Source organism: Nasonia vitripennis, chromosome 3 (assembly GCF_009193385.2).
Source record: "Nasonia vitripennis strain AsymCx chromosome 3, Nvit_psr_1.1, whole genome shotgun sequence".
In the NCBI taxonomy this organism is placed as follows: Eukaryota; Metazoa; Arthropoda; class Insecta; order Hymenoptera; family Pteromalidae; genus Nasonia; species Nasonia vitripennis.
In genome coordinates, this window is record NC_045759.1 from 23,830,921 (window position 1) to 23,858,579 (window position 27,659).

Genomic DNA, 27,659 nt, shown 5'->3' on the forward strand with positions numbered 1-27,659 from the left:
CTGGATCAGTAATTTCTCTAGCTAAACCGTACTTCAGCAGTTTCCTTTGGGATTGGTTAAATTTAACGTACTCTTCTTGATTTGTTATTTGTTTCTTCTTTTTATTAATATCAACTATATGCTCTTTTTAATCGTTCACGTAAATCAGTTTTAAGCAACGTTGTCTCTTTGGTACATTAACAACGGACAGCGTACCGCGCAAATTCGAAGAGTCGGTCTGTCAGGCGGGGTGCCAACCATCCGCCGTCGTATAATGCGTACACGTCAAAAATTTTTCGACAAGAAAAAAGTCAAATATTCTTTCTTTTTTTCTTTGTTATTTATAAATATCTATGTATATAATTGTATTTTTTGAAAATGCAAAGGAAGCAAAAGTCGTCGACGAGGTGCTAACGTAAATAAAGGCAAAAACAAACTTTTTCATTCAGTAGAAGTCACGACTATGCAAGGGTGCCATCGAACGTTGTGGTGGACACAACAGAACGATTGACACTTCAGGTAAATGCTATCGCTGATTATTGCTAGGATATCGTTGATAAGATAGATAGTTTTTTTTAACAAGAACTGTTTTTATTTGTATTTTGTTTTAATGTTTAATATTCATATTACTTTATTAAGGGTTCGTCTTCCGCCTCGCCGCTACGGCTTTTCTCCTTCGCAAACAATATTTATTACGTACGGTGCTGTCTGATGTATTAAAATGCCACCACTGTCTACATAAGTTGGTCAACTATTACACGCAAGCTAAATACCATATTACAGCATTTCTTATAATTTTTTTTGTTCGCGCTTTTGCTTCATTTTGTCGGTCTCAAATGCTAAATCGTGTAATTTGCGTGTTTTTGTTTTAATTATTTGAATAAACGTGTTATGGTTATGCAGATGAAAGTTCTCTTATTATCGGCCTTTCTTCCGATTAATCGAGCGTTACTTTAAAGATGAAGTTATGTAAATAGAAAGCATTAGATTAGAAAAACAAAGGCCACCGCTGGCTCTGCACGTCATACACTCGCAGCACGTAACATACATCAAGCTCTGGCTCTTCCTTGTAATCTCTTTCTCTAACATACACGCATTTTTATCTGTTTAAACTATCATGCCGACTCGATCCATACGCATTCTTCTTTTAATTATTTTACTTAGTTCGCGTTAGTCATTTTCTTCGTTAACTATTTTTCTTTAAGGGGTTCGTGTACCGTTATAACATGTTATAAATAAATGCTACATTATATCAGTAATCAGTATTATGCTTTGAATAAAAAAATGTTTTAGAGGATAGTCATTCACTGGCGCTGCGTGAGACAATTCTGGGCGTGATGTACAAGGAAAAAATTTACACGAATCAACAATCGTTATAGTCTCGCTTTAATAGTCATATCGGGTCTCCACCGTGTACCTCTTTGCGATTTTTTAATCTTCTTAATCTTCAGCGAAAATATAAATTCCGTAATAAGAAATTGAATACAATATTTTAAAGGCACTCAATCCCCTTTATCAAATGCGCCTCGCGTCTTCATTATTATTTTTGTGATTTCTTTCTACATTACAAGCGCGTCCTTACCTAAGAAGAGGACATTGTTACCGTTATCGAATAATATTAATAATATATATATATATCTAATAATTATTGATCAATAATGACAGTATAATAAATTAGGAACCAAGTACAATACGAAATATGGTTGATATTTTTTTAAATTAAATTAGAGTAACGCTAGACTTCCGATTACTAACGACTATTTATAAATTGTACGATACGATCGGGCTGATGCTTAATTTTCTTTATACATAAATCCTCTCTTTCTGTCTCCTCCTCTCCCACAATTTATGTTCGCCGGTAGCACTGTTCACTCTAGTGATTTTTCAAAGGTGTTTTCGAAAATATTGAGAAAACGAAGCTGAGCGAGAGCGAGAGAGAGAGAAAGCAGAAGAGATAAAACGAAACCTAACGCACTGCTGCGTATAGCAGAACGCCTGGAAGAGCTACCGCATCAATATTATCTACAAATATACAAAATACTACGTGTAATACAGTGTCGACTCCTCTCTCTCTCTCTCTCTCTCTCTCTCTCTCTCTCTCTCTCTCTCTCTCTCTCTCTCTCTTCTCCGTCCTTAGATGTCCTTAACGTTTATTTTTTAATGCAATAATCTGTGTCGCGCGTTCGATGAATCATCAGCCCAACTTGTCTCGAGCTCGCATTCGCCCTCGACTAAGCCAGAGCTATGTATTTAGTGGCAGCCTTATTCGCTCATATGTGCTTTTTTAATATATATATATTTTTTTTCTCGTTTCGTTAATACATATATATATGTGTGTGTATATATATGATATTTGTAATTTTTGTATACTTTAGAATAATAATAACCTTGCTATGTACAAGTGAAAAGAAAAAAGAGGCCTGCCTCGCCGCTAAGAAACTCACGTACGATCTCAGTCCAAAATGAACATTGTGTTATCTCATTGCGTAGGCGTGTACACTTCATTCTCTGTATCGTATATAATAACCGTGTTATATATGCGTGTGTTCTGTGTAAACGTGTGAAAGACTAGGCCCCGGTCTTTCAATAAAAATATAAAATTCTGTCGCGCAATCGGACAGTGTAATCAATATATATATTTGCATATATATATATATATATACTATTATATCTCAAGTACAACAATTGTATCTCGGAATCAATCATGTTATTACTACAGGTCAAATCTCGTTTTGTTCTTTTTACCATATATATAACGTGTATATATACTTTCGGAAGAGTGAGAAGAGTCAGCAAATCTCGCGACGACAGAACGGTCTTTTAACCAGCAGTGTGCGATTATATACAAATGCACAAAGACCGACGCGCCAAGCCGATCCCTCGCTCGCACGTCGTTCCAATTTCGACAGCGGCAGAGCACACCGTCTCGCTACTTGAGAGGGTAGGAGAGGTTTCGCGCCGCTCGCGAGGAGGGACCGCGAGAGACAAGGCTGTACGAGGAGCGAAAACGCATCGCAGATAACAGGCAGAGAAAAACGAAGCAGCGTGAATCAATCGAGACGCCTCGTTCGATACGACAACCTTCTCTCCGACTTGCGCGCCATGACAAAAATTGCGAGCTGACCGGATCGGCTTTTTCTGAAGTTGTCCGGCCGTCGCTTACCATACTCGGGATCTCTCTTTCGCGAACACACAGAATTTAGCGGAATGTCTCGCGCGCTTCGCTTCGGAGGGTATGTATATAAATGCGGTTCCTCTCGTTCCTGCTTTTACTGCTGCTGCTACTCCCGACACACTGGGCGGCTCTCGTTGTATGGGCTCTCGTTGTCGGCTCGTTCCTTTCGTTTCATCCATTCTGTACGGTAGTAGCTTTGTTCCTCATGGTTTGAACTCGGCGCCCGGGTCAGCGCCTACTGACTCGAGCGCTTGTTGCTGGTTTCGTTGACGGAGGCCATCCGCGTCGACGACTCAGCCGGAAAGTTCCAGTTCGGCATCCTCGTCTGCTCTATCGACGGCGCCATCGTCTGATTTGCCAAAAGAAAAGAGAACACACGCACGGTTAGTTATACAAAGGCAGATGAAAATTGCGGGCGAGTCAAAGGGAAAAGTGCTGCTCTGCAGCATTATTGGATTCCGCAATGAAAAACGTGCGCATTTCCACAAAGCGCGAGCAGGAGCGTGCCACAAAGCGAAAAAAGCGAGCGATTTTCTTTCTAGGTTAAATGGGTTTCCGCCGCCGCGGCGGCCTCGGGGAGAGTCGAGGCTGTGGCTACGGCGGCGTCGGCCAAAGTATGCAAAGTGAAATAAAAAAGGAGAAAAGGCAGAAGATAGAGGGAAAGGAGAGAGAACGAGAGGGAGACAAGTTCCCTGGAATCGACTTACCGAGCTATTAGGATTCTTGGCCATGAATATCATGAGGGAGCGACTGCGACTGCTGAACGGCCTGAGCTCGGGATCTCGGCCGGGTCCGTCCACGGCGTCGACTCCGCTGCTGCGACAGAAGAAAGAAAAAATCATTAGACTCTGAAATACATACACAGTCTCTTTCTCTCGCGCTCGTTCCACGAGGAGAGACGTTCTTTTAATTAAGTTCTGATTGCCTTCTCCACTTATGTACATAAGAAAAAGTCCCTGGTAGATTTGCATTAAAGCCCGTCGTTTCGCGGAAAACGCATAATTAAAATCGAGCGCGCATGATTTGAGGGAATCTTCGCAACTGCGCTCGCGGCGGCCTTGTTACGTTGATTTGCCCTTTTCCGCGGATCTCGAGGCGCGTAACGAGATCATTTGTCTCCGAAATGTCAAGGACGTTCCGAGCGCCGTAAACTCGGATTTATGATATTCGCGTATATCAAGGGATATTATCTCGTTAGCCGCAGCCCCTTGATTTCATGATTTCGCATTTTATGCTCGCGGGCTCGACGTTCCGATATTTACGAGGACGATATACAGCAGACAGACGCGAAATCGAACGCGCTTTACGGCCGGCAATAATCCGACGGAACGTTGATTTATCTCTCGATAACCGAACAATAAAATTGAATGAAAAAAAAGGTATTCGGAGCAGGCACTTGAAATCGATTTCCTCCGAGGTACTAGCGGCGTCGGCAGCAGAAAAAAAAACACTTTAGAAGCGCGCGCGGCTGTTTCGACCCGTCTTTCATTCGACAGCCGTCCATCTGTCGTCCTCTTTCTCTCTCTCTCTCTCTCTCTCTCTCTCTCTCTCTCTCTCTCTCTCTCTCTCTCTCTCGCGCGCGCGCGCGCACCGATAATTTCGGAGCGTATACTGCACTCATTTTTTCTTTCATTTTTTTTCTTTCTCTCTCGGTCGTCGTCGCGCAAGTGTCGCAAGTCCAGCGTTATTATAGCGAACAAGTATAGTTACTCACCTCGTACGTAATTCCTTCTGCTTTCGCTTACAATGAATGTAAACCGAGATGAAGGTGATGACGGCGAGGAATACTGCTATCGTGACGGCCCCCGCGATACTGGCAGTCTCGAGCATGACGCGCTGCCGGGACGCTGTGAACCGAAATGAAAAGCAGGCAGGTTGTAGAAGGAGAAAAAATTGCAGATATTATACGCGCGCAGGTGTGTCACGTGTCGGCTGTCACTCAATAAAATCGTCAAATCCTTTGCGGCAGCAGGTACCTCTCTCTCTCTCTCTCTCTCTCTCTGTCTCTCGGCCGCACAGCCCATAGCAGGCGATAATAATAATTCGAGCGGCAGGGGAAGAGAGATTTTACAGCCTCAAGGTAGGTAGACACGAGTACCTGCGACTTTTGACTCACTGGTGCAGCGCAGCGGACAAAGCGGAGGCTGTATACCAGCGCACTTGTCGTCGAGGTTTAAAGAGCAAGAGCCGCTGGTGACACACTTGCACGCGGATGCAATGGAGATGTGTACTCACGCAGGTAGGAACCGTCGAGATCCTTGAATTCGCATCTCTGGCCGATGTAGCCGTTGGCGCAGCTGTAAGCAGAAAATCGGGAAGGTGAGTATATATAAGTTGAGAGCAGATAAAGAGAGGGAAGGAGCAAAAAGCGCAGAAAAGAAGCGCAGCGGCAGTTTTTCCTTGTCAAGGTCGCTGGCGCGCGCTCGCTCGCGAGAGCGAAGGTGGGAGGTATAGAGGAGAGGAAAGAGAGGCCGCTATCGCGCGCAGCATGAGAATGACGCCGAGCGATTATTCCCAGGAAGAGAGAAGCCCTCTCGGATATTTTTCATTTGTCATCCGCGCGCGAGCGCTCTTCTCTTCTCTCAGCTCTGCCTCCCGTTTTTATTATATTAACACACGTACACACGGATTTCTCTCTCTCTCCTCGCTCCGGAGGGCCCATAGAATTTCAGGAAAGTCGAGGTGCAGCGGCAGTCGAGGTATAGGTATAAACGCACAAGGCGTAAGGTGCGTGCGGAAGGCGGAAAACGTGCCGGGGCAAGCGAGCCGGGGATTAGCGAGCGCGAGAGAGAGAGAGAGAGAGAGGCCACAATTAAGCTCTCTCGTACAGTCGGTGGCTTTCCGCCGAAGGAGCGCAGTGACCTCCCGGCTGCAGGTACCCCCCACCTCAGCGAGCGAGAGAGACGACTCGCTTTCGTAAGAGAATGAGCCACCTCGACAAAGCAGCGGCAGCGGAGGAGGCTAACTGCAGCGTGGGAAACGGGAGAGGAGACGCGACAGGCTGCTTTTTTTTTGCGCGCGGGTGAGGTATCGCGCTCTCTCTCTCTCTCTCTTGGGCTGAGAACGTGTAGGTGCATTTCGCTCTTTCGGGAAATTCGGCTGCGCTTGTGGGATATGCGGGATGGAGCGGAAAGTGTTTGCAAATATGTATACTCACAGGCAATTGTAGAGCAGGGACTCGACGATCTTGACGGTGAAGCACGTGGCCCCGTTGAGGCAGTACCACTCGGCGTAGTCCGGCGGGCACGTGTACATGTGGAATGTGATGTTGGGCCGCGGTGTCGGCGTAGGCGGCCGCGGCTTCGGCGTCGAGCGCGACGAGCACGCGTCTGTTGGAAGAGAAAAAAGCGTTGGAGCACATCGTTAGTCAGATGCTATGCAGCACTCTTTCGATTCTTTTTTCTTTCGCTTTTTTTTTTTCTGCTTTGCCGCAGCCGAGCGCACCTGTCGCGCGCTCGACCGAGGAGGCGCTCGGCTTTTTTGTGTCCGCGGAGGAGTTTTTCCGGCCGAGAGCTGCGATGAATTTCATTAGTCGCTAGCGGCGCGTCAGGTGAAGGATTTTTTCGTTGCCTCGCGTGAAAATCCAATCCATTTGGGCCGAGCCCCGGCACAACAATGTCGCGAGGCCGCCTCATTAAAAGTCCCTCGAGCGCGATAAATCATTCCCGGAAAGTCCCTTCGCGGCGGCGGCAGCGGCGGGATCCCCAATATGCTCCAATACGATTAATAACCGAGCGTAGGAGCGCGGCATCCCCCTCTACAGCGAGCGGCACAATATAACCGGCCCGAAATCGTGCCGGCGCATCTGAGCGCACATATGGCTCCCGCGCATAAGTAGTCGATTTCAATCGCGTATAGGCAGCTCTCGTTCTATCTCATTGATTCATGCGGGCGGCCGATCTAAATCGGAATCTCCTCTGGAAATCCGAGACACGACTGCATCTCTCGGAAGGATTTAACGACGTCTGATTAAGTTTTCACGAGACGCGGCTACTTATACCGCACGGGCAGATCGGTCGGCCGATAATCGGAGTCGAAGAGAAATTATGCGCGCCCGTTCGTTCGGATTTTCCGCGGCGAATAGCAATAAGGCGCCGGGAGGGAAGATACGCGGCGCCCATATAGAGAGCGAGTGTGTAATCGTCCCGGGAGATCGGCCGACACTCGACACATCGCTGACACTCGCGTACGCGGCGCACCTTGCCCTCTCGACGCGCGCAGAAGAGGCACTCGATACCGCGTAGAATGCGACGGGGGTCGCAGACACACTATCCGATAACTGACCTGCCATGCCGAAGAGGCTGTAGGATAGTATGAGCAGGGTGGCGAGGTAGTAGGGCGGCAGGAGCTTGCTCTGCCTGCGCACTTGCACTAGGGGTGGCTGTTGCTGCTGCTGCTGCTGCTGTCGCTGCTCCGGAGGCCTGCGCCTGAGCACGTCCCGGTCGTCGGCGCAGCCGCAGTCCTCGCTCCTCCTCCGCCTCGTCCTGGCCGTCTCGGTCGCTCCGATCCACGCGTAGGAGGACTCGGGCCGCAGCCTCTGATGCCTCGTCCGCGACTTGGCGACGTTGCTGTAGGAGGTGGGCCCGCTGCAGCAGGCAGTCACTCCCGCGGCGAGGTAGTCGTCGAGCCCGAGGGCCGCGCAGGAGCAGGCCTGCCGGGCCCTGCACCTCGAGCAGCAGTACTCCTCCGTCAGCTCCGGCTTCGTGTCCATGACTACCGAGCTTGGCTGCTGCGCGCCGCCGGCTGCGAGAAGCTGCTCGCTGCCTCTGGCGGTGGTGGTAGTGGTGGTGGTGGTGGTGCTGGTGGTGGTGGTAGCAGCACCTGGTCCGCCGCCGCCGCCGCCGCCGCCGCCGCTGCTGCTAAAGCGGCGCACGTGCCGCCGCCTCCCTGTAACCAAACACCGAGCGCACGCGCCTGCTTTAGTCCCCGTTTGCTCCTGCGAGTATGTGTATGAATATAGAATGTGTATGGGTAGAAGCGCACACACGGGGAGAGGGGGATGCCGGAGAGAGAGAGAGAGAGATGCTCTGCAGTCGGGCTGCTGCTGCTGCTGTTAGAGACGGCAGGTGGGACGTGTGCACACGCCTGCCACGCTTATGAGCTGCTGCTGCTGCTGCCGCTGCCGCTGCTCCCGACGTTCTGACTCGAGAGAGGAGCAGAAGCGGAGGACCGAGAGCGAAAGAGCTGACGCAAGCGGAGCGATTTTCATTAATTTCCAGTGGCAATGGGCCCAATCTGCGCCAATTGCTGGCGCCGCCGTCTGAGTCAGGTGCCTGATTGCTGATTGCTCTCTCTCTCTCTCTCTATCTCTCTCCCTCTCTAACTCCCGCTCTTATACCAAACGACAAGTTGTTTTTCAATGCGCGCAACACGCGTCGCGGCGACCTACATATTATTCCCGCGAAAGCGAGAACGGGGGAGAGGAAACGCGCGGAGAATGGGAAATGAACATCTGGTAGGCCGCCCGCAGAATCTTAAGCGCGACGTCGTATTCCTCCCCCGCCCCGCCGCTAGAGACAAGCGCGAGAAAGTGGAGCAAGCAATTGGCCGTTTCCCGCTTAGCGCGAATGACGCTCCCGAAGAAATTTCCTTACACACACGCATACGTGGTATATCTAGATATTTATACAGACAGCGCACGTATACGAACTCGCGCGCATAGCGAGGGTGGTGCGGGCAGCTGCGCGGGCGTCTCTAAACACGGAAACTCCGTGCACTCTCTCTCTCTCTCCTTCCAGCTGAGGTCCCCGAAAAAGGAAGGGCCGCCGGATGCAGCCGACTTTTTGATATACGCGCGCGCCGAGAGAGAGAGAGAGAGTCGCGTGCGTATGTGTATATGAAAGGGCTGCTGCGCGGAGGAGGAAGAAGAGGCCCAGGTAATAGACGAGCGGACGACGTCGCTGCTGCAGCTGCACACGCGCCGGCACGCGTCTACGTCTCTCCCCTTGCCTACTGTGTGTGTATGTATAATGCGAACGTCTGCCCGATGCTTTTTTTCTCTCTCTTTTTCGAGAGGCTGCGAGGGTGTAGGATTGGATTTGGTGATCCTTTTTAGTCTGCTTATATTGTTAGGGGAGCGAGAGACGCGTGCCGTTGGACGGCTGGACCGACCGTTTGCTCGCGGTACGACGAGTGTGTGTGTGTGTGTGTGTGTATATATATATAGTCAGTCAGGTTGCGCGTAATCGGACTCGTTCAGTGTTGTTAGAACGATAAGCGACGTCGACTGCTGTTTACACAGCCGCGATCGAGAGAGGAGAGCCGATCGATGATCGTAACGTCTTGATCATTATGCTCATGAGGGAGGATGTACAAGTGCGTAACCCGAGCCCGCAGAATGGCAACCCCTATAAAATCGGGCGTCAAGCCCCACAGCGCGGATCGGGCAATTAACTCTCGCGATATCGCGGAATATGGACGAGTATGGGTCTCGCAAGACGAGGGCGGTTGACAAAGAATCTTTTGTCCCGAAAAAAGGCAGATGATGATCGATTAAAAGGTGCTTGTATGCGGCGTATGGTAAGCAGGGGAGCCTCTCTTGCAAGTGATTGCGTTCCGGGAAAGGGTAGTCGGGCGCGTCGGAAAAGAGAGAACAAGAAGCACGCACATATATAGGGAGTGCGTATTCGGGTGTGGGCGTGCAGCAGTTTCGACACACACACACACACACACACACAAACGCGCGCGCGCTCGCTCACAAAAAGGAGGCTCTTTGCGGCGCAAAACCGAAAAACGGGATCGCACATGTCGCGCCGGGCGCATTCATTCGCGGCGCAGCTGCCGCACTCGCTCACGGGTTATATACCTGTTTTCGCGTATGTATATGCGCGGCTGGGCCGAAAAACTCTCCTGGCTGCTGCTGCTGCAGCTGCTGCTACTCCGGAAAAATGCGCGCGCGAGGGCGGCTGACTCAGACTTTGCGTCGCGCTATCTTATCGGCGCGGCGACTTGTGAAATCTGGACTCGCGATAAGCTGAGCTCTGCCGAGAGAGGAGGGGAAGGGGCCCACCTGTCGCGCGATTCCGTTTCTTTCTTCGCATTGTGCATTGTTTTCCCTTTCTTATCTCTCGCCGAGAGCGTCTAATGCTCGCTCGCCGAATTTATCTGTAGAGTGTGTAGGAAAGAGTTTTTCGGGAAAAGAGGCAGATTAGACGGATAATCCGCTCGGTCTTTCAGGCGCGGTACAATAATGCGATTAAACGGGGCAAAACTCGGCGTGTTGACCCTTTTCAGGAAAATAGCGGTTTCTTTTTGCATCGGTAAACGATCGGCCGAGACGAGAGGAGAATTGAAGGGCGCGTGAGCAGAGCGGGCCCGGATTTCTGTCGCACAGGGAAAATAGCGCAGATGCGAATCGGCAAACAGACCGAGCTAGACAGAGACGTGTACGGCTAATAATGGAAACGCGCTCGTCGGTTCTGCTGCTGCGGGAGGAGGAATGCCGACGAGTTACGCCGAGTTAGTGTCGAGGCTCTAATTGAGGAAAGCTGTTTAGCCGAATCCAGAGCTAATCGGGTCCATTGGATAAACGCTACGAGGAAGCTGATGCCAGGGTAAAAATCGTAAAACCCACACCTGCATGCGCACGACGATACGCCGGCGGAACGACACTACACTCGTCAATTACGCCGCGTTACAACGTATACGTGATACCGAGAACCGTAAAGAGCCATTACTCACGCGTATATACGCGCTTATGGTACAGGCTCAATCGCTCGAGTCGCTCTATGAATCATCGCCGCGCCGCGATCGCATTGCGCAAGTTGCGTGCGCGAATAAGGAGAGCGCGCTGCGACGCTAACGTGTTTTTTCCGGGTGTGGACTTGTGCGCTATGGATTTATCTTTCAATGTCCGCGACGCCCGGAGAGAAACAGCAGGTGAATCGAAAAAGAAGCAGAAGAAATAACGCGCGTAAAAAACACAGCACGCGCTGCGTATCTGTCGTCGCGTGGCATCTGTCCGATATATAGTCTTCCTCGCGGATCTCTTCCGAGCGAAAGTGTTTTATTTTTTTTTCCTGCAACAACCACAAGCGCTCTCTCTCTCTCTCTCTCTCTCTCTCTCTCTCTCCATACCCATAGGATAATTAGCCCGCTCGGGCGCGTGCAACTTCCCTCCGCCGACGGCAGCAGGTACTCCCGAGTATCGTATCCACTGTCATTAAAAAAGAGCGGCACGCGTATGGCCCGCGCGCGCAGCGGAGAGTCCAACGAACCCTGTGATGTCGGCGAGCGAGAGTACACACAGCACTCAACTCCGAAAGCCGATCCTGCCTCCCCCCCTCCCCCCTCTCTCTCTCTCGTCTACGGCCAATTGGCGAAACTCGCCATCTGCAACTTGGGGGCATATGTGCCGCCGATAGATAGCTCGTGCTCGATAATACCCTCGTCGGTGGCAGGCGCGCGCACACGATACCTCTCGCGCGAGAGCTGCACTTTGGCACGACTTGTCACTTCCCACTCTTCTCTAATCAAGCGGATAATGTTATATAGGAAGCACTAGCCGACGCGTGCCGAATTTCACTCCGTAACCCGCCACCGCCCGAGGATCATCGAGGACTTTTTTTTTCTCCTGCTAATTAGCCGGCGATCCGAAGCCGAGGTGCGCCGGCGCGTGTAATTCGCGGATATCGGGTTCTAGCCGCTGAATTATCGTCGTCTCGCAGATGCAGCGACGGCTCTGTGAAAAAAAAAAGGAAAAAATTCCGCGGTCCAGCCCGGCTAATCGGCGACTCCCGTTCTCATTCAGAGGGGCACGAACGAGCTGAGCGAGCGGAGGATTATTCCGTTCGATTTGTGTCCGAAAAAGCGAGAAGAAAGCGAGAGCGGAAGAATAGGCCGGCCTACGCGTGTGTATCCACACACACACATACACACATGAAGAGAGAGTGTTTGAGAGCTGAGGGAAGGAAAACGGTCCCTTTGCCCCGGGCCCAAGCATTGTTGGACGCCGATCGCACACGTATTTCTACGAGTATTATAATCGATTCGAGCTCTCTCCGCCGCCGCCGTCGGCTTTCATGCTGCGCGACGTTTTTCTTGCACACTATGCGGCACGAGGCTGACAATTCCAATTCCGATAATGCGGCGGCGGCGGCGGCGGCGGCGGCGACCCCGCACAGCGCAACAAAGCAGCGCCCCGGCCTCTCTCCGGACGTGTAATTGGACGGCGGCGGAAAATTAAAGTTGGGGTCCGCTTTTTATTCCTCCGTCTGTGCAGTATGCTCTCGTCTCCGGGGGCATCAATCATGCGTTGGCCGAAAGCCCAACGTGTGTGCGCTGGCAGGTGACCCAATTGTATACATACATACTGATAGTGTGTAACAAGCGGCTGATTGTGCCGCAGTATGTGCACTTGACGAGAGAGAGAGAGAGGGGGGGGGAGGGGGGAAGGTATTGTGTGCACAGCGCGATAGTTGGGGTCAGTTTTGAAGGTGAAGGCGAGAAAAAAAATAATGTAAATCAGTTTTTTCTCTCTGCCCAACTTCGGAACGTGAATAAAAATTAGAATACCCTATACAAGCATCAGCCTAATGATATTTTGACAACGACGGCGAGGGTAAACATGTTTATCCTCCGTAATTAGGGGCGCAAACCGAGCAAACAGCTCAATTTTCGCATATTACACCGGCGGAGAATTCACCTGGCCATCGTATCAGAGACGCGGAGAAAGAGAGGGAAAAAAACGAGCCGTATTGACCTTGCGCCTCGGCGTCGCGTCAACAAACACACATCGCGGCTACGAACCCCCCCAGCGGCGGCGCACACACGGTAAATAAAACCAACGACGACTCTTCCTCACCCTGCGGCCGCATGTATACGTACGCGCTGCACATATCGTCATACACATGCGCGCGTATATGTACGGAGAGAGTCCAAGACTCGCGGCGCCGCCGAATATTGATTGTCGCGGCGCTGCAACTCGAAATGGATATGGAAGCCCGAGGAATGTCGGAATTTTGTGGCCGAGCCAAGAGCGCGTATGTACACAGCGGGTACTCTCTCTCTCTCTCTCTCTCCTACGTACGTACCTATGACGCTGACAGTCGAAACTATATGCGCGAAAAAAAGTTATACACCTATATTTCCGAGACAGAGAGAGAGAGAGTCGGCCGCAAAATTTCACAGAGCCGTCGGTGTAGTATTACAGGCTACGAGCGCGCTCCATCTCTCTCCTGCTCCTGGGTGTCCGCCGCAGGAGCACGTAGGCCCGCCGGTGATCCGATAGTCGGCCCCTCCCGCCGCGCGCTCTCGCTCCTTTGCCTCGCGCCGCCCTTGTAGCTTGTTATACACACACACACACACGCATCAACGGAAACGCTCTCCGCCGTACGAGGAAGTAGCTGCTGCTGCTGCTGCTGCGATCTCCGCGCTATTGTGCTGCAGTCGTATATCGATCGCTGTATAGCCGAGGGACGCGGATTGGATTTATATTATATACGGGGCGAGCTGCAGCTTTTTTTCTTCTTCTCTCCTTTACGTAACCGCTGGATTTTTCGGAATTCGGCCTTTACCTTGACTGAACTCTTAACCTCGAGGCCCGCGCGAAAATCGATCCGCGGCGCGTCGCGCGAGGCTAGATTCGAAAATAAACTCGATGGCGTTCTTTTGCATAACGCGATAGCGCGCCGAGAATAGAGCGCGAGTATCGCGATAAAGCAGAACGAAAAAAAAAAAAAAAAAAAAAGAAAATTAAAACGAGCTCGGAACACCGCAGAGGAAGAAGGAAGGAAGAGTCAGCAGCGGCGGCTGCGCGGGTGTGCGTGCAGTGCGGTGGTCGCTTCCTCGTGAAACACCTGGCTTTTCTCGCGGCGGCGGCGTCCTGCTCTTTTGTCCGCCTGCCTCATGACTCTCATCTCGTCTCTCCCCCCTCTGCTCTCGTCCCGATCGTCATATTATACATCCGCGGCTCGTCTATCTTCTCCTCGTTCTCTCCTACACACACACACACACACACACACACACACACACACACACACCGTCTCCGCCGCTGCGAACGTCCTCATTAACAGCGGACTTTCGGCCTCGTAGCCGATGCTCCTTCTCTGAGCGTCTAAGCCCTGTTGCTGCTGGACCGCACACAGAGAGAGCCAGAGCGGTTACGTAGTTAGCCGGGGAAACCTCGTTGGAGAGAGCGATTGACAAAAAAAAAATTGGGAGAGAGAAGCCGCCCGGAATTATGGTGCTTCTCGACGACTCCTCCGATGAAAGAATGTACTAATGGCGAAGAGCGCGCGGAGCCTTTTTGCCCGATGATTGAGGTGCGCGCTTGGCTTTTTGGCTCGCTCGCTTTTTTCCCTCCGACGTGAGGCTCTCTTACGTTTCTATTCGCGGGCAAAGGTTAATCGCGTTGCATGCGGGAATCGCATGGTCTGATAGGTGTGTAGAAAGTCTAATTGTATGGAAATCCCGCTAAACGAAAGTGCACGCGGTAGAAATTAGGAAGCACACACACACACACACACGCACACACTGTTAACTCTCAAGGATTCTGAAAAAGCCCCTGTACACTTATACACACACGTACCGCACGCAGAGAGTGAGCGGTGTACAATGTTCTCTCCGCCCTGTGTGTACGACACCGCAGTCAGTCACCAATTTCGCGGTATACGCCGAGAGCGCGCACCGCATTCAACAAACAAGGGACGAAAAAAAGAAACGAAAAAAGCGACGACGAGGGGGGCGAGTGCCGAATCATGCACACCTCAATAAAGTCAGCGCATTGTCGCGCCGAGAGAGCGGAGTTTATAGAGTCTAGTGTCGGTGTACACATCGTCGCAGGAGAGAGAGAGAGAGAGAGAGAGAGAGAGAGAGAGGGCTGAGAGCCGCGTATAATTGCTCTCGCAAATTAAAGCGCACGAAGCTGAGCTCGTTTACGGGGGAGCCGCGCCCGCGAGGTTCAGCCTACGCCGCAGTCGTAAATCATCACAAGAGAGAGAAGGTTGCGTTGACAAAATAGCCCGCCGAGTCGATTTTTCGCCCATATACACCGTATCGCCCGTGGAAATCTCGCCTCTCGTTTTCCCATAGCGGCTGCTTCCTCCTCTCTCTCTCTCTCTCTATGCCTCACGCGGCGGTTGCTCCGATAAATGGCTAATTGCCGGAGTCGTGTCGTCTTGCCGCGTATATCTTATCTGCAGTATCTCTCGGGGAAAGGCTCGTTCCGTGTGCTTCTTGCTCTTTCGAGAGAAAGCGGTGACAATAAAAATTTTCCCGACTTCCGAGTCGGCGAAAAACACACACGCACACGCACACAATGCCGCCGGGGAGTTTTTCAATTGGATTTTTCTCGAAAAATTTTCGCTGAGTCGGGAGGAGAGAGAGAGAGAGAGAGAGAGCCGGCGCGTGTTTACGAAATAGAAAATGTAGACGTGAGTGGAATCGCTGTTTAAGGATCGAGCGTGAAATTTCGGCGTAAAGCGAGCGACGACGACTACGGCGGCGGTGCACAATATACACGCAGGCGCCCCTTTGTTATCCCCGAGAAATCTTCGTTTCTCGCCCCGCGTGCCGAGAGAGCGATCCCAGGGAATTCTCGTCAGCGTCGAAGGAGAATCGTATATTCGACTTGTGTTCGCCTCGGAGGATTTTTAGACAATGTCCCACGATTATCCGTCAATTTCACGCCGACTTTTCGGAGCGAATTGAGTCGCTCACTGTATTATGCCGGCGTTCTCTCTCGCTTCGAGAAGGCCGGGGAAAAACGGTAAATACACACGTCAATGTTCTCTCTCTCTCTCTCTCTCTTGTACTACGCCTCGTTCCTTTCAATTCGCGATCGCAAGTGCGTCTCGAAATTAAAACGCGATCAGTCTCTGAAAGGCGCAGCGTGAGGTAAATCTTCGAAATTCCGGATCAGCTCTCTCTCTCTCTCTCTCGAGTTTCCCCCGTGTATTCTCCCCCCAATTACCCGCGAGGATACATGCTCAAAGCAACACGTTGTGACGCTGTTTTTTATTACTCGGAAGCGGCCGCCGACACAATGTGTGTATAATAACTCGACAACGGCAGCAGCAGCCGCTGTGTATGCGTTATATAGAGAGAGAGGGACAAAGGAAGCCCCGAAATCGGGAATCACTCGTTTCCCGAGAAAGCGCTCGATCATTCGTGTTAATCCGAGCCGGCATCTCGCATACCAATTACGCACGTATCGCGCACATAATGGACGGAGCAGTGTATAATGCGTACGAGAGGAAGAAGAGGAGGAAGGAAAAAACAAAGAGAAATATATTTTCGTCACGAAAAAGACACGGCTCTCGCGCGTTCCCATGGCGCTGCACTTTCCACCCCGAGAGAAGTTAATCTCCCGTCGGACAGAGCTGTGTAGAGAGAGGGAGAAATTCCGGATTATTTGTCATCGGTCTACACGGCTCACTCCCTCGATCGATATCAGCTTGTACACTGCAGAGGGTGCCGGAGAGAGAGAGAGAGAGAGAGCTGTTACAAGGCTCGTTCGATTTCCGCAAAATTAATTCGTGAGAGCCGGCTGACACGTCAGCTCTTCCTCCGCTGTGTACGAGAGAGACCTGCAGCAGCACCGGACGCGCCGCCGGCCGTCCCCCGCTCGTTTATAGCCGAAAAGGCAGCAGCAACGGACGTGCGGGGGATTTTCGCCAATGGACTCGCGATTAGGTGCCGGGGCGGCGGAAGAAAAGAAGAAAGGAAGAAAGGAGGGAGCGCGCGCGCACGCGCTGCGTTTTAGGATATACTGCACACTATATAACGTGTATATGTCGGGGTTAATCTCTTCGAGTGCACTTTCGAACGAGTTTTCGCCGCTCTCGCTTCGCTGGACGGAGAAAGAGGAGGATGTCGGGGCTAATGGATTTTTGCGAGCGCTTTTCTTCGGCTCCGCTCCTCATTGTTCCGACTTTTTTCGCTTGCACGATAACGGAGCGAATATATGCACGAGCAAGAGAGAGAGAGAGAGAGAGAGAGAGAGAGAGAGAGAGAGAGAGAGAGAGAGAGAGAGACAGACAGAATTGCGCACTGCAGCCCCTACCACGCGCGCCTTGACACATATACGCGGCGAAACCGCAGACCTCGAACGTCCAGCCGAAAATCCGCATCCGTATTATAGCATCGCGGCGCGTTATTACAGCGCGGGGGAGATAGTGGGATAGCTCGTTACTCGCTTAATTGCAAAAACCGGCGTCTGGCGAGCGCGCGAGTTTAATTAGCATAGGCGGCGCACAAACGAGCCAGAGAGAGAGAGAGAGAGAGAGCACAGAAACGTGCAGAGCCAAGAAGGAGGAAGTCAATATCCTCGTCGCGGCGGAGAGCAAGCCTCATTGAGCGAGACGCTACGGAAAATGCGCTCACAGATGGTGATGCATCGCAGGGGAAGGGCTGCCACACACTATAAAGTCCGCTCGCTCGACGGCTGGATCGTAAAACCGGCGTAATATTTTACTGCCCCCAAAGCCGGCGGGTTTTCGGGGGAGACTTGCATTTTCGAGAGAAAACGATTTGTCAGCTATCGCGAGATGTATTTATTCAAAAGAGTGTAGCCGACAGGCAACGAGCTCATCGATAAAAACCAACAGGCCAATTATACCTGAAAATCCCGCCCTCGCAGGAGCCGACACGCGCACGCGAATAGGCGCAGAGGTTGAAATAGCGTGCCGGATAGAAATCAAGCGGCGTATTCTCTCTCGCGTGGCGGCTATCGGCCGCCGGGGGAATTCGCCGGGGCAGTAAATTTTTTCGGACACCCGCGCGATAGTGCCAGACTTGATCGCCGGGCCGCAGCGAGCGAAGTACTCTTTGATTTAGAACTGGACAGGGGGAGGTGCTGCGGCTCCTCGAGAGAGAGAGAGAGAGAGGCTTTATAGATGACCGGCTGATGGATCGCTCGCGTCCTTGGAAAAAGGTGGAAGCTTTCCGAGTTTTCACCGCGGCCTTTCAATTACAATCGATTCTCCGCGACCGGGATAATCGCATCTCGCGGTAGAAAGAAATCACACGGCTATTAACCTCTTGGCGCGCGAAAATGCGGCCAATCGACGGCTAATACCTTAAACGCCCGCATATACTAGCTCTCTCGACAAAGAATCGCCGCCGCACAATACACCTTCCCCGAGAGAGAGAGAGAGAGAGAGAGAGCTCATTAGAATTCGTAGCCTCCGCGAGCGTCAAATTCGAGCATCCACCCTCCGCAGAGCAGCAGCAGCAGCAGCAGCACAAAACCCATCGAGAACAATGAAATCAAAGGAGACTAACAAGCCGCCGAATCCTATGGCTCTCGCACACATACCTGTCGCGCAGCAGCTCATTTTCCAAAAGTATCTCTCTGGGAAAGCCTGCGGCGTGGGAAAAGCGAGGCTCAAAAATCTCTCTCTCTCTCTCTCTCTCTCTCTCTCTCTTTTTCCAGAGAGAGAAATCGTCGTTGTCCTTCGCGTAATTCGTTCGTGCCTGCGCACGCGGATTTTGCGACGACTACGTCGATTCTGGCTATAACGGGACCCATTGTTGCGCGCGCGCGAGCGCGACAATCCCACGGACGAGAGCGGCGGACGAGCTCCTCTGTCTTTTTACGATGAGCAGCAGCAGCGGCAGCAGGAGGAGGAAAAAAAGAGGCCGACGCGCCGGCGCCGCTTCTTCTTCTTCTTTCGAGGTGCGCTGCTGCTGCTGCCGCCGCCGCCGCCGCCGGCCCACCCAGGATTATATATATACTCGCGCGCTTCGCGAAATTCGCCGGGGAGTTGCGTGTCGTCGCTTTTTTCCGCAGCTCCCGCCGGCGATAAAGTGATGTCATATAAAGCGGCCTTGATTACGCTCCCTCGGAACTCGTTGCGCGGCGGCTCGCTCGAAAGAGCTGGAACCAGGTTAAGTTTGTACAATCGCATTTCTGGATCGAAGTTTATCTAGCGCGCGACGCTGTGTGTGTGTGTGTACATAGACGCGCAATATTTGTAGCCCGAGTGCGCGGAACGAATTGATGATTCACTCTAAATTCTCGAGTGACTCGCGCGATTAGAACACGTACACCGAGCTGCTCTGCTATTTTTAAGAGCGTCGCATCGATCGCGCGACATTTCTTTTTTCTAGCTGAATTCACAATGGAAAATCGGCCCTTCGATCGATCCGCCGCCGCGTCTACGCGTCTCCTCTCCGGCGGCGCTGTTATTTCGAGTGTGATTCGCGAAAAAGCCCTTTAAGCGTGTCGTGGTGTCCAACGAAAATACATTTTGTCGCGATGCATCAGCGCCGCTCTCTCGCGCGGCATAGAACTCTAGCTATTTCCGTTAGAGCGCTGCTCTCTGCAGCCCGGAGCAACAACGAAAATACGGCGCCGAGGATGAAAGCGAGAGAGAGAGAGAGAGAGAGAGAGTGAGAGAAAGAAAGGAAGGAAGGAAGAGAGTCTGCTGCTGCTGCTGCTGCAGAGGCGCTAAAGATAAAGCGTCTGCGGCGAGACGGAAGAACAGCAGACAGAGCCGCTCGCGCTGCAGAATCGCACGCTAGGCGCGAATTCCGATCGAGATACTGTCGCTTCCTTTTTACTCGCAGCTCTCTATCTCTCTGTTCGGTGGAATTCGCGCGGCGGGGAATAAATTAAAAAGCCCGAGAGAGAGAGAGAGAGAGAGAGAGAGCGAGAGAAAGAGAGAATTAAGTGCAGCTGATGAATTAATGCCGATGCGTGGCCACTACTGACGGCGGTGCCTTTTTCGGCGGGCTGCGGTCGTAGGTGATGATTTTCGGAGAGAGAGAGAGAGAGAGGCTCTTAATCGACTGCTCGTTATGCTGCTATCTATTATCGCGTGGGAGTAGCTGCTATTTTCTTTTCCTCGGAATGAAGACCGGCTTATTAATTAGCGATACGTTTTTAGTATGATTTAAGAAAGCTACGCGGAGAGAAACTTCTCGACTTTCTCGATCTCTCAACTTGTTACACCTTCGCCGACGGGCCGTCTACTTTTTCTCGAGAGGAGGAAGATGTGTCCGGGCTTATCGAGATATTATAATGTATTCGGCCGCAGGTATGCGCGTGAGCCTTATCGGCGAGGAAAAAATTCGACGAATCAATTATTCGGTAGACGCGTGGGTTCGCGGAAAGGCGCAGCCTTGGAGAGAGCTCGCGTCCAATTTCGCGAATTCGGCAATGGGCTTTTCAATACAGCTGAGGGTTATACGATAATGGTCTTGTTGTGACGATCCCTGGCGGTCCGTTAACCCCCCGTTAGAGCAGCTACGCCGCGTATATTTTCTGCGCCCGCGACTCAAGTGCCTCTATCCGCTATACACTCTCTTATCAGCGCCGCGAGGAATATAAAGCTGACTAACAGAGACTGCGTGTTTTTTCTTCTTTTCGCTATTCTAAAAAGCAGTTATAATACTCTCGGAAATAGATGCGTAATGACACGATAGAGCGGCTATTGTAATCGCTATTTTTACAACGTGTCGCGTTCGAACGTGCAAAGTTCTCGCGCATCAGCGCCGCCGTGTAAATAGACGGTAAAAAATAATGCCTTGACTGATGATGCCACGCGTAAAAAAGTCCCTGCTTATTTACGACAGCCGGCAATTTCGCCGAGACTATATACGCGCGTGCGTGTGTCTGCCCCCCCGCGTATCGATGGCTGGACGTTCCCAGTCTCTCTAGCTTTACGGTCAATAAATTACGCTTTAGTTTTAGAGCGCTGCTCTTTTTTTAATTTTACATACACGTTCCCGGTACTGCGCGAATAAATATTAGAAAAAGCCTTCCACGTTATTTTTCGCTTGTTCTTTTTTTTTTTTTTTTTTTCATAAATATTAAACGCCCGCTGATTGCGCTCGAACGGTAGACTCAGTGTAAAATTTAATGACGCGTTCGTAAGGTGTTATAACAGAACTCGCGCAAATTCCTTCTCTCGAAACTAACTCATCGTCGTCAGCCGATGAGTTACGAAACAATGAGAGTAGAATGAAAGCTGCAGCGCGTATTAGTGAATGAGACGACGGGATGATGACTCGCGGGGAGCGTATAGTATACGGTCTATTTTTAGAGGAGGAAGAATATTTCCTTTCCGCGCTAGTATTACAAGGCCAATATTATTCCCGCCGTCGAGTATATCAAAATATTGCTACGCATTGTATCGAGGAGGAAGCGAAGCGATGCTCTTTCTCAGGCTAGACTTTTTCGTCGTCGGCCGTTTGTTATTTCTATGGCAACGCGCTAGATACACCGTCGGGGCTGTGCGGACTAAAAGCAGATTTCAGGTTCATTGATTCGATAGCGGCGACGATTACATGATTCACGCGGCCGCGCGCGCGCGATTTGCGCCAATATTTGCTTTGCCGAGTCACGCGTAATGACAATAATAATACGTATAGAGAAAATCATGTGTTTCTTTGTATTCAGACTTGGTGTGTGCTTCTCTGAATCCATTTGTTCATTGATTTTGTATAAACAACGCCGCTAGAGCCGAGCAAGTGTGCGATTGCGATAAGCGGATTAAAAAGAGGTTTATCATCGGAGAAATTGGAGGCGACGAAAAATCCGAGCGAGTGAAACATTGACATAGGCCGATATTATTGAAGAAACCGCGCTTATCTCTGAAGATCGGAAAAGCATCGGCGGCGGCCGCGGCGACAAAGCCGAGTCGATTGTTGAATCAGCTTATGCCGGCGACGAAAAGCCTCGCCGGCTATATAATTAATGAGAATAAATCATCGGTGCATCCGCTGCAGACGTCTTAATTGCATTCCACAATCACAACTCAATCGCGATTTCGATGCGGCTGCGGCGCAGTGCAGCGCCACTCAATTATTTATATACGCCTACTCGTGTGTGTGTGTGTGTGTGTGTGTGTGCATCGGGGAAAATATACACAAAGCAGCGCGTTGCGCAATTGCATGCCTGAAATTCCCGCGCGCGGAGTGCGACGACGAGAGAAAAATACAAAGGAATCGCACCTGTTTCAATAACAATTTTTTCGAAATTCTGAATAGCTCCGGGCTGACGTCACATGACGAATGTTATGCAAGTCCGACAACTTGGGGAGAGAGAGAGAGAGAGAAAGGTACAGGTATCCGTGTCCGTCCATTAGTCGGAAAGTCAGTCGTTATCAAGCGAGAGAGAGAGAGAAGGTTACGGGAGATAAAGCTCGGAATCTACGAAATCTCGGGACCTCTCGGCGGCGATCGTTACCACGCTTGGGAGGTATATCCGTGTAGCTGTGTATGCAGCGGCGCACACACACACACACGCGCGCGCGGGCGAGAGCCAGTGAGAGAGAGGGAGAAGGAGAATCGAACGAGCGATAAGGAGGCGGCGGCTAATGGTCCCCCGGGGAGGCGCGACAATCTCTCACTTTTTTTTTCCACGTCTATTCCGAGCCGCAGGGGCCCTTAATTAGTCGGCTCGGTATTTTCCCGAATGAGCGAGTCGAGCTCTCTCCTCTTTTTTTCTCTCCCTCTGCTCCCCCCGACTCGTCTGATTATCTGCCGGATTGTCCGCAAATTCCTGAGATTACGCCGCGTGACGAGTTCATCTTGCGGAGAAAAAAGAAGCGAGCCGACTCGGGGAAAGGCTCCGCGAGCGAGAAATCGAGGGTTAATATCCGCGGGCGAGCGCGCGCGCACACAGGGCCACCGCCCACCCACGAATCGAAATTGCACAATAAGCTAGCCGAAGCGACGGCGGTACAGTCAGAGCTTCGTCGTCTTCGTCGTCGTCCGCCTCTCATCCATATTCATGCCGCGCTCGCAAGCATATATACGAGTCCTTCTCTCTCCTTCCTCCTCCTCCTCTACTCCTCCACCGCCGCCGCCGCCGCCGCCTCCTCGCGAAATCGACGCGGCCTTTGTGTGTCCCAGGATCGGCCGACTCTGCTCCGCTCGCTGAGATTCTCTCTTATCAAAAGACTATGGATAGATACGGATAGGCTACGTAATGCAGGCCTCTGGGCACAAAAGCGAGAGGAAGACGGAGGGGAACCGGAAGCGTAACACGGCATTGTGGCCCCCGTCTCCGCAGCGGCGGCTGCGGCGGCGCGAGAAGTGTGTCAAGAAAAATAAGAGAGAGAGATAGAGAGTGAGTACACGCGCCTCGCGTATATTTTTAGTCTTTCGTTCATCGCCATCATCGTCGTCGTCGTCGTCGTTGTCAGACATCGGGTACTGTCAATCCAAAGGGCTCCGAAACAAGCGAAGAGGAAAATGCAGATAGACGTGTGGCGAGCGATTCCCAGAAGCAGCCCCGAAAAAAGAAAAGAGCGCGCCATGGGCACCCATTTTTCCCCGTCGCCATGGCGACCAAAGGGGTAAATCCCCGCGAGAGGCCTGTCCCACGGCCCTAACCTCAAACGCGATAATGCAATCGACTGATAAACAGCCAGAGTCTTCGGAGCTCTCGCGGCTGATTTCTGCTGCCCGTAATACGCTCGATGGGGGGGCCAAGGGTCGTCAGACAGACTCACACTCACTCGATCCCACTTCACTGGCGCACAAGTTAGCCGAGTGTAGTAGCTACTACTACTACTATACTACTACCGAGAGCGTGAAGTGAGAGCTCGCGCAAAGGTAGACACACACACACACACGCGCGCGCGCGCACGCACACACACACATACAGAGTAGAGACAGGGCATGAGTGAGAGAAAAAAAGATGGCTAACCTGATAGTCTTGCGAGGAAGCGCAGCATGCCAGCGGCCAAGGAGAGACAGCCGCGAGTGCTGACCGTCGCGGCGACTAGGATCCCACCGGCGGCTATCGGCATCGAGCGTCGTCGTCCACTTGTTCTCTCTCCGCGGCGCTCCGCTCGAGCCCCTTGAGCGAGGAACTACTACCGCCGCGGCTGCAGCGCCCACGACGACTACTTATCCGTCTCTCTTTCTCTCTCTCTCTCTCTCTCTCTCTCTCTCTCTCTCTCTCTCTGTCCCTCGCGCCGCTCGCGAGAGACTCGCGCACGCAACACAACAACCTAACCTCAACTCGCCTTGGGCCAAGACAAGGATAGCTGGCTGTCTCTTTCTCCCTCTCTCTTCCACTGCTGCTGATTATCGCGAGCGCCGTAGACTGCTGCTTTGGAGCGAGATGACTTTCTCGCGAGGCTGCTGCTGCTGCTGCACTTTTCCGCGGAGACACGCACTGTCGCAGCTCGCGAAAAAAGGAGCACACGACTCTTCGATCGGCTATGCTCGTACGCCGATGTACGAGTTTTTCTCGGGCTGGCCAACTGCTCGCTCAGTCCATGAGGCGCGCCGCCGTCTTCCCATGCCCGCGCCTCTCTTCTCCTTCGTCTTCGTCTTCTTCTTCCTCTACCTCTTCCTCTTCTTCTGCGCCGCAACTGCTTAGCTTCTTCTTCTTCTTCTTCTCCGTGCGGCGGTCTTGCTCCAGCGGCGATAATACGCGCGACGTCGCGTTGTAGACAAACGGATTACACGCACAATAATACTTGGTCGCGCGCGCGCGGTCTCACGCGCAGAGCGAGAGCGATATACAATACTCGTGAAACGGGGGGGCCTATCCTCGGGCGAGAGGGGGGCCTGGCCGCCTGGCTGTCACCTTATTAACGCACACCTACACCTTCCTCCGACGATGCTGCTCGCGAGTCGCGCGTGCGGTCTAGTACACGAGCACTTGACACACTGCTGCTGCTGCTTTGGAGGTTATGGCTAGGGGGGGGACGAGGCAAGAGTGTCAGGTGCTGGAGTCGCGCTCCTGACGCTTTCGTCCAGCTCTGCTGCTGCTGATGGCTTGCTCCAGAGGCGGCGGCGCAGCCATTCCGTCTCTCCGAGCTGTCTGTTACTACTGGCGCGCGCGCGCGCGCGCGTTGTCGTCGCGAAGATTGATCAGAGCTGCGCTGCGGCCTGGTCTACTCGTAGACGACGACCCCGGGCATGTTGCTCAGCCAGATGACGAGGGCGAAGCAGCCCAGGAAGATCACCAGGTAGTACACATCGCTGTGGCTCATGTCTAGTAGTCTCCACATCTGAGACGAGCGACCAGGTGTTGAGGCGGGCCGACTGTGCAGAGCAGTGAGCAAGTAGTGGCTTACGCAGCGCCGTTTTTCCAGCGCGCTGGCGGTGGCGGCGGCGGCGGCGACGACATCGAGGTCGACGACGTGCGGATCGCAGCAGCGTCTCGCGCGCGCGCGCGCAGCGCGGATATATCGTACTTGTATACCTATACTCGCGCGAGTACAATGCGATCCCCGGTGGAGGTGCGTATGGAAGAAAACAAGAGCGTATACGAGGGTATAGAGTGGCGTAGAGAGTGGAAGCTATATAGCAGTCCGCGCGAGCACACGACCAAGAGCCAACTGCCAGAGAGCAGCAGAGCCGTTCGCTGCTCCCCGCCACCGCGCGTAGACACTCGAGTCACGGGCCCTGCTCTACCGCGCGCTTCGCGCTCTGCTATAGTGCTGCTATACTACTATATACACTACACTCCCTCTCTCTCTCTCTCTCGCTCAATGCACATCTGCCTCGAGAGCGTTGGACTGCGTGTGTGGGTACTGCACACCTACAACGCACGCTCGACGTTTCTCCCTCTACTCGCTTATATACTTACCGACGACGCCGCCACCCGTCTGCAGTCGGATAGTATAAGGTAGTTCCGATCCGCCGCTGCCCCGTTCCGTACCTACTCCGCGATGTATCCCGTGATCGGGCGCCGATCGGGCTTCGCTACATCTCTCGCTTCGTATATTTCATTGCAGTGTGAGAGAGAGAGAGCGGCGATTTCAAACGACAACTTTGATTCTCACGCCACGCGCAAGCATTGTCATGCTCTGATTAAAAATAAAACATACACAGGCGTCTTTGCAATTTTACATACAGCATATATAGGATGAGGTCGAGAGATCGTTGCGCATTATCAACGTCTCGATTCCCGCACACAGCATCACTCCCTCCCGTATCCCCGTCGTCCGGTGTCGCGCGCGCGCGCGGTGACTCGGGTACTACAACCTATATCTCAATGAATCCAGACTGCATCGGACGCCGCCCCTCTCGGCTGAATTTCCCGGCGCTCGCGCGCGTTTTTTTTACGTCGCATTCCATTTTTTTTTCCATACCTCCTCTGTCGCTCGCGCTCGAATCAATTTCCATGGGGCGTCCTTGTTGGGCAACGGCGCGACGCGTAGGCCCGAGCGAGCGAGAGAGAGAGAGAGAGAGAGAGACGAGAAAGGTGCACGAATGAATGGCTGCAGTGCGCGGCTCTCTTGGGCAAGTCGAGGCACGCAGCGTAGGTGCATAGGTGTGCGTTGTACGTACACGCACACATGCGGGGATCCGCTGCAGCGCTCGCTCGCGCGAGTGAGCGGACGCGGAATTGACCGAGGCGGCTCGGAAACGCACGAGCGCGCGCGACTTCCCGCATTACAGCACTTCTTGAATAAAATTCCATTCCGCGAGCAGCCTCTGCTTTATATATATATATATATATATATATATATTCGTGTGTCTCTCTCTCTCTCTCGCTCGTGCGTGTGCGAGCTGCGGCTGCGCTTTATGACGCTTTTGAGCCGTCTGTGTAGCCGCTGCGGAGAGAGATGGACGTGTGAGATACGCGCTCGTTACCCGAGAGATTTTTACGCATTTCTAATCGGCGCCTAATGAATTTCTTTATTAATTACCGCCGGCCCGTTCACACGTCTTTCGGCGGCGGCGGCGGCGGGGGCGGGAAATAATTCCGATGTACCGCTATGACGGAGTGTACAAGGAAAACCGCTTTTCCACTTACTCGCCGGAAGAAAATCGGGTTTTCACTCGGCCCGGAATGCGCAGGAGGAGGAAAAATTCCCACAGAGGATCGAGTTGAGCCGAACACACGTATACGCTAAAAATCGGTAGCGATGGTTTTTTAACGAGCGCCCGCAGGGGGGCCCGCCGCCGGGAAAATAAAGGGACCTGCCGCCTTGAGCCGGTCACGCGCCGACTCGAATAATCCCCCGAGGAAAAGACTGCGGCGCATTGAGAGCATTGAGAGAGAGAGAGAGAGGGAAGTTCGTTTTCACGCCCCGTCGCCGGACAGAGAGAGAAAGAGAGAGAGAGAGAGAGAGAGAGAGAGTAGGAGGAGGAGGAGGCCAAAAGTCAGGAGAGTATAAACTAGCCGCGCGGGAGGCCGTTTCTATTGTACAATGAGCGGCAGCGTGCAAATCGCGCGTTTAAAGGCCCGACACACACTTTCGGGGAAGAGATGTAAGTTTGGGAAATTCTCGGCATTATAACGGGGTAAAGGCCTCCTCTCGATCTGCGCTTCACGAGGTGTATAGGTGAAAAGCTCCCGCGCAGGTACAGAGGAAGGAAGTGGCCATAGAGAGCAACGCTCTTATCGTCGGCGCATAGCTGCGCGCTTATATCTCGTTTGAGCAATGCGCGCGCGATATATTGTCCGACGAAAGAGCGCGCGCGTGTGTGTGCGGAATTATGCAAGAAAAGCAAACACGCGAACAAGCGAGAGCGTGTGTCTGCCGGCATCGATCGTCGCCGCGCGAAAACCTGTCGCCCACTGTGCGCGCATAGTGTCTGTGTATATACGTTCGGGAGAGAGACTTATTTAGCCGGCATACACGTT

General features: G+C 52.3%; 1 protein-coding gene across 4 annotated transcripts; it reads right to left on the reverse strand.

Annotated features, from left to right (window-relative positions):
• Positions 1-548: 548 nt before the first annotated feature.
• On the reverse strand, positions 549-25,603 carry LOC100121300 (transforming growth factor alpha). Of its 4 annotated transcripts, none has more exons than XM_032598288.1 (7): positions 24,076-25,603; positions 7,439-8,041; positions 6,312-6,483; positions 5,390-5,451; positions 4,869-5,001; positions 3,862-3,970; positions 549-3,503 (listed from the first exon to the last, which is right to left on the reverse strand). In XM_032598288.1, the coding sequence occupies exons 2-7, from the start codon at positions 7,863-7,865 to the stop codon at positions 3,390-3,392; spliced, it is 1,017 nt and encodes a 338-aa protein (XP_032454179.1). In that variant the 5' UTR covers positions 7,866-8,041; positions 24,076-25,603; the 3' UTR covers positions 549-3,389. The 4 variants fall into 4 exon arrangements, with proteins under 4 accessions (XP_032454179.1, XP_031783523.1, XP_008206324.1 ...); XM_031927663.2 differs by having other exon boundaries at positions 24,066-25,603; XM_008208102.4 differs by having other exon boundaries at positions 3,862-3,967; positions 23,754-25,603.
• Between the last annotated feature and the right edge of the window lie 2,056 nt (positions 25,604-27,659).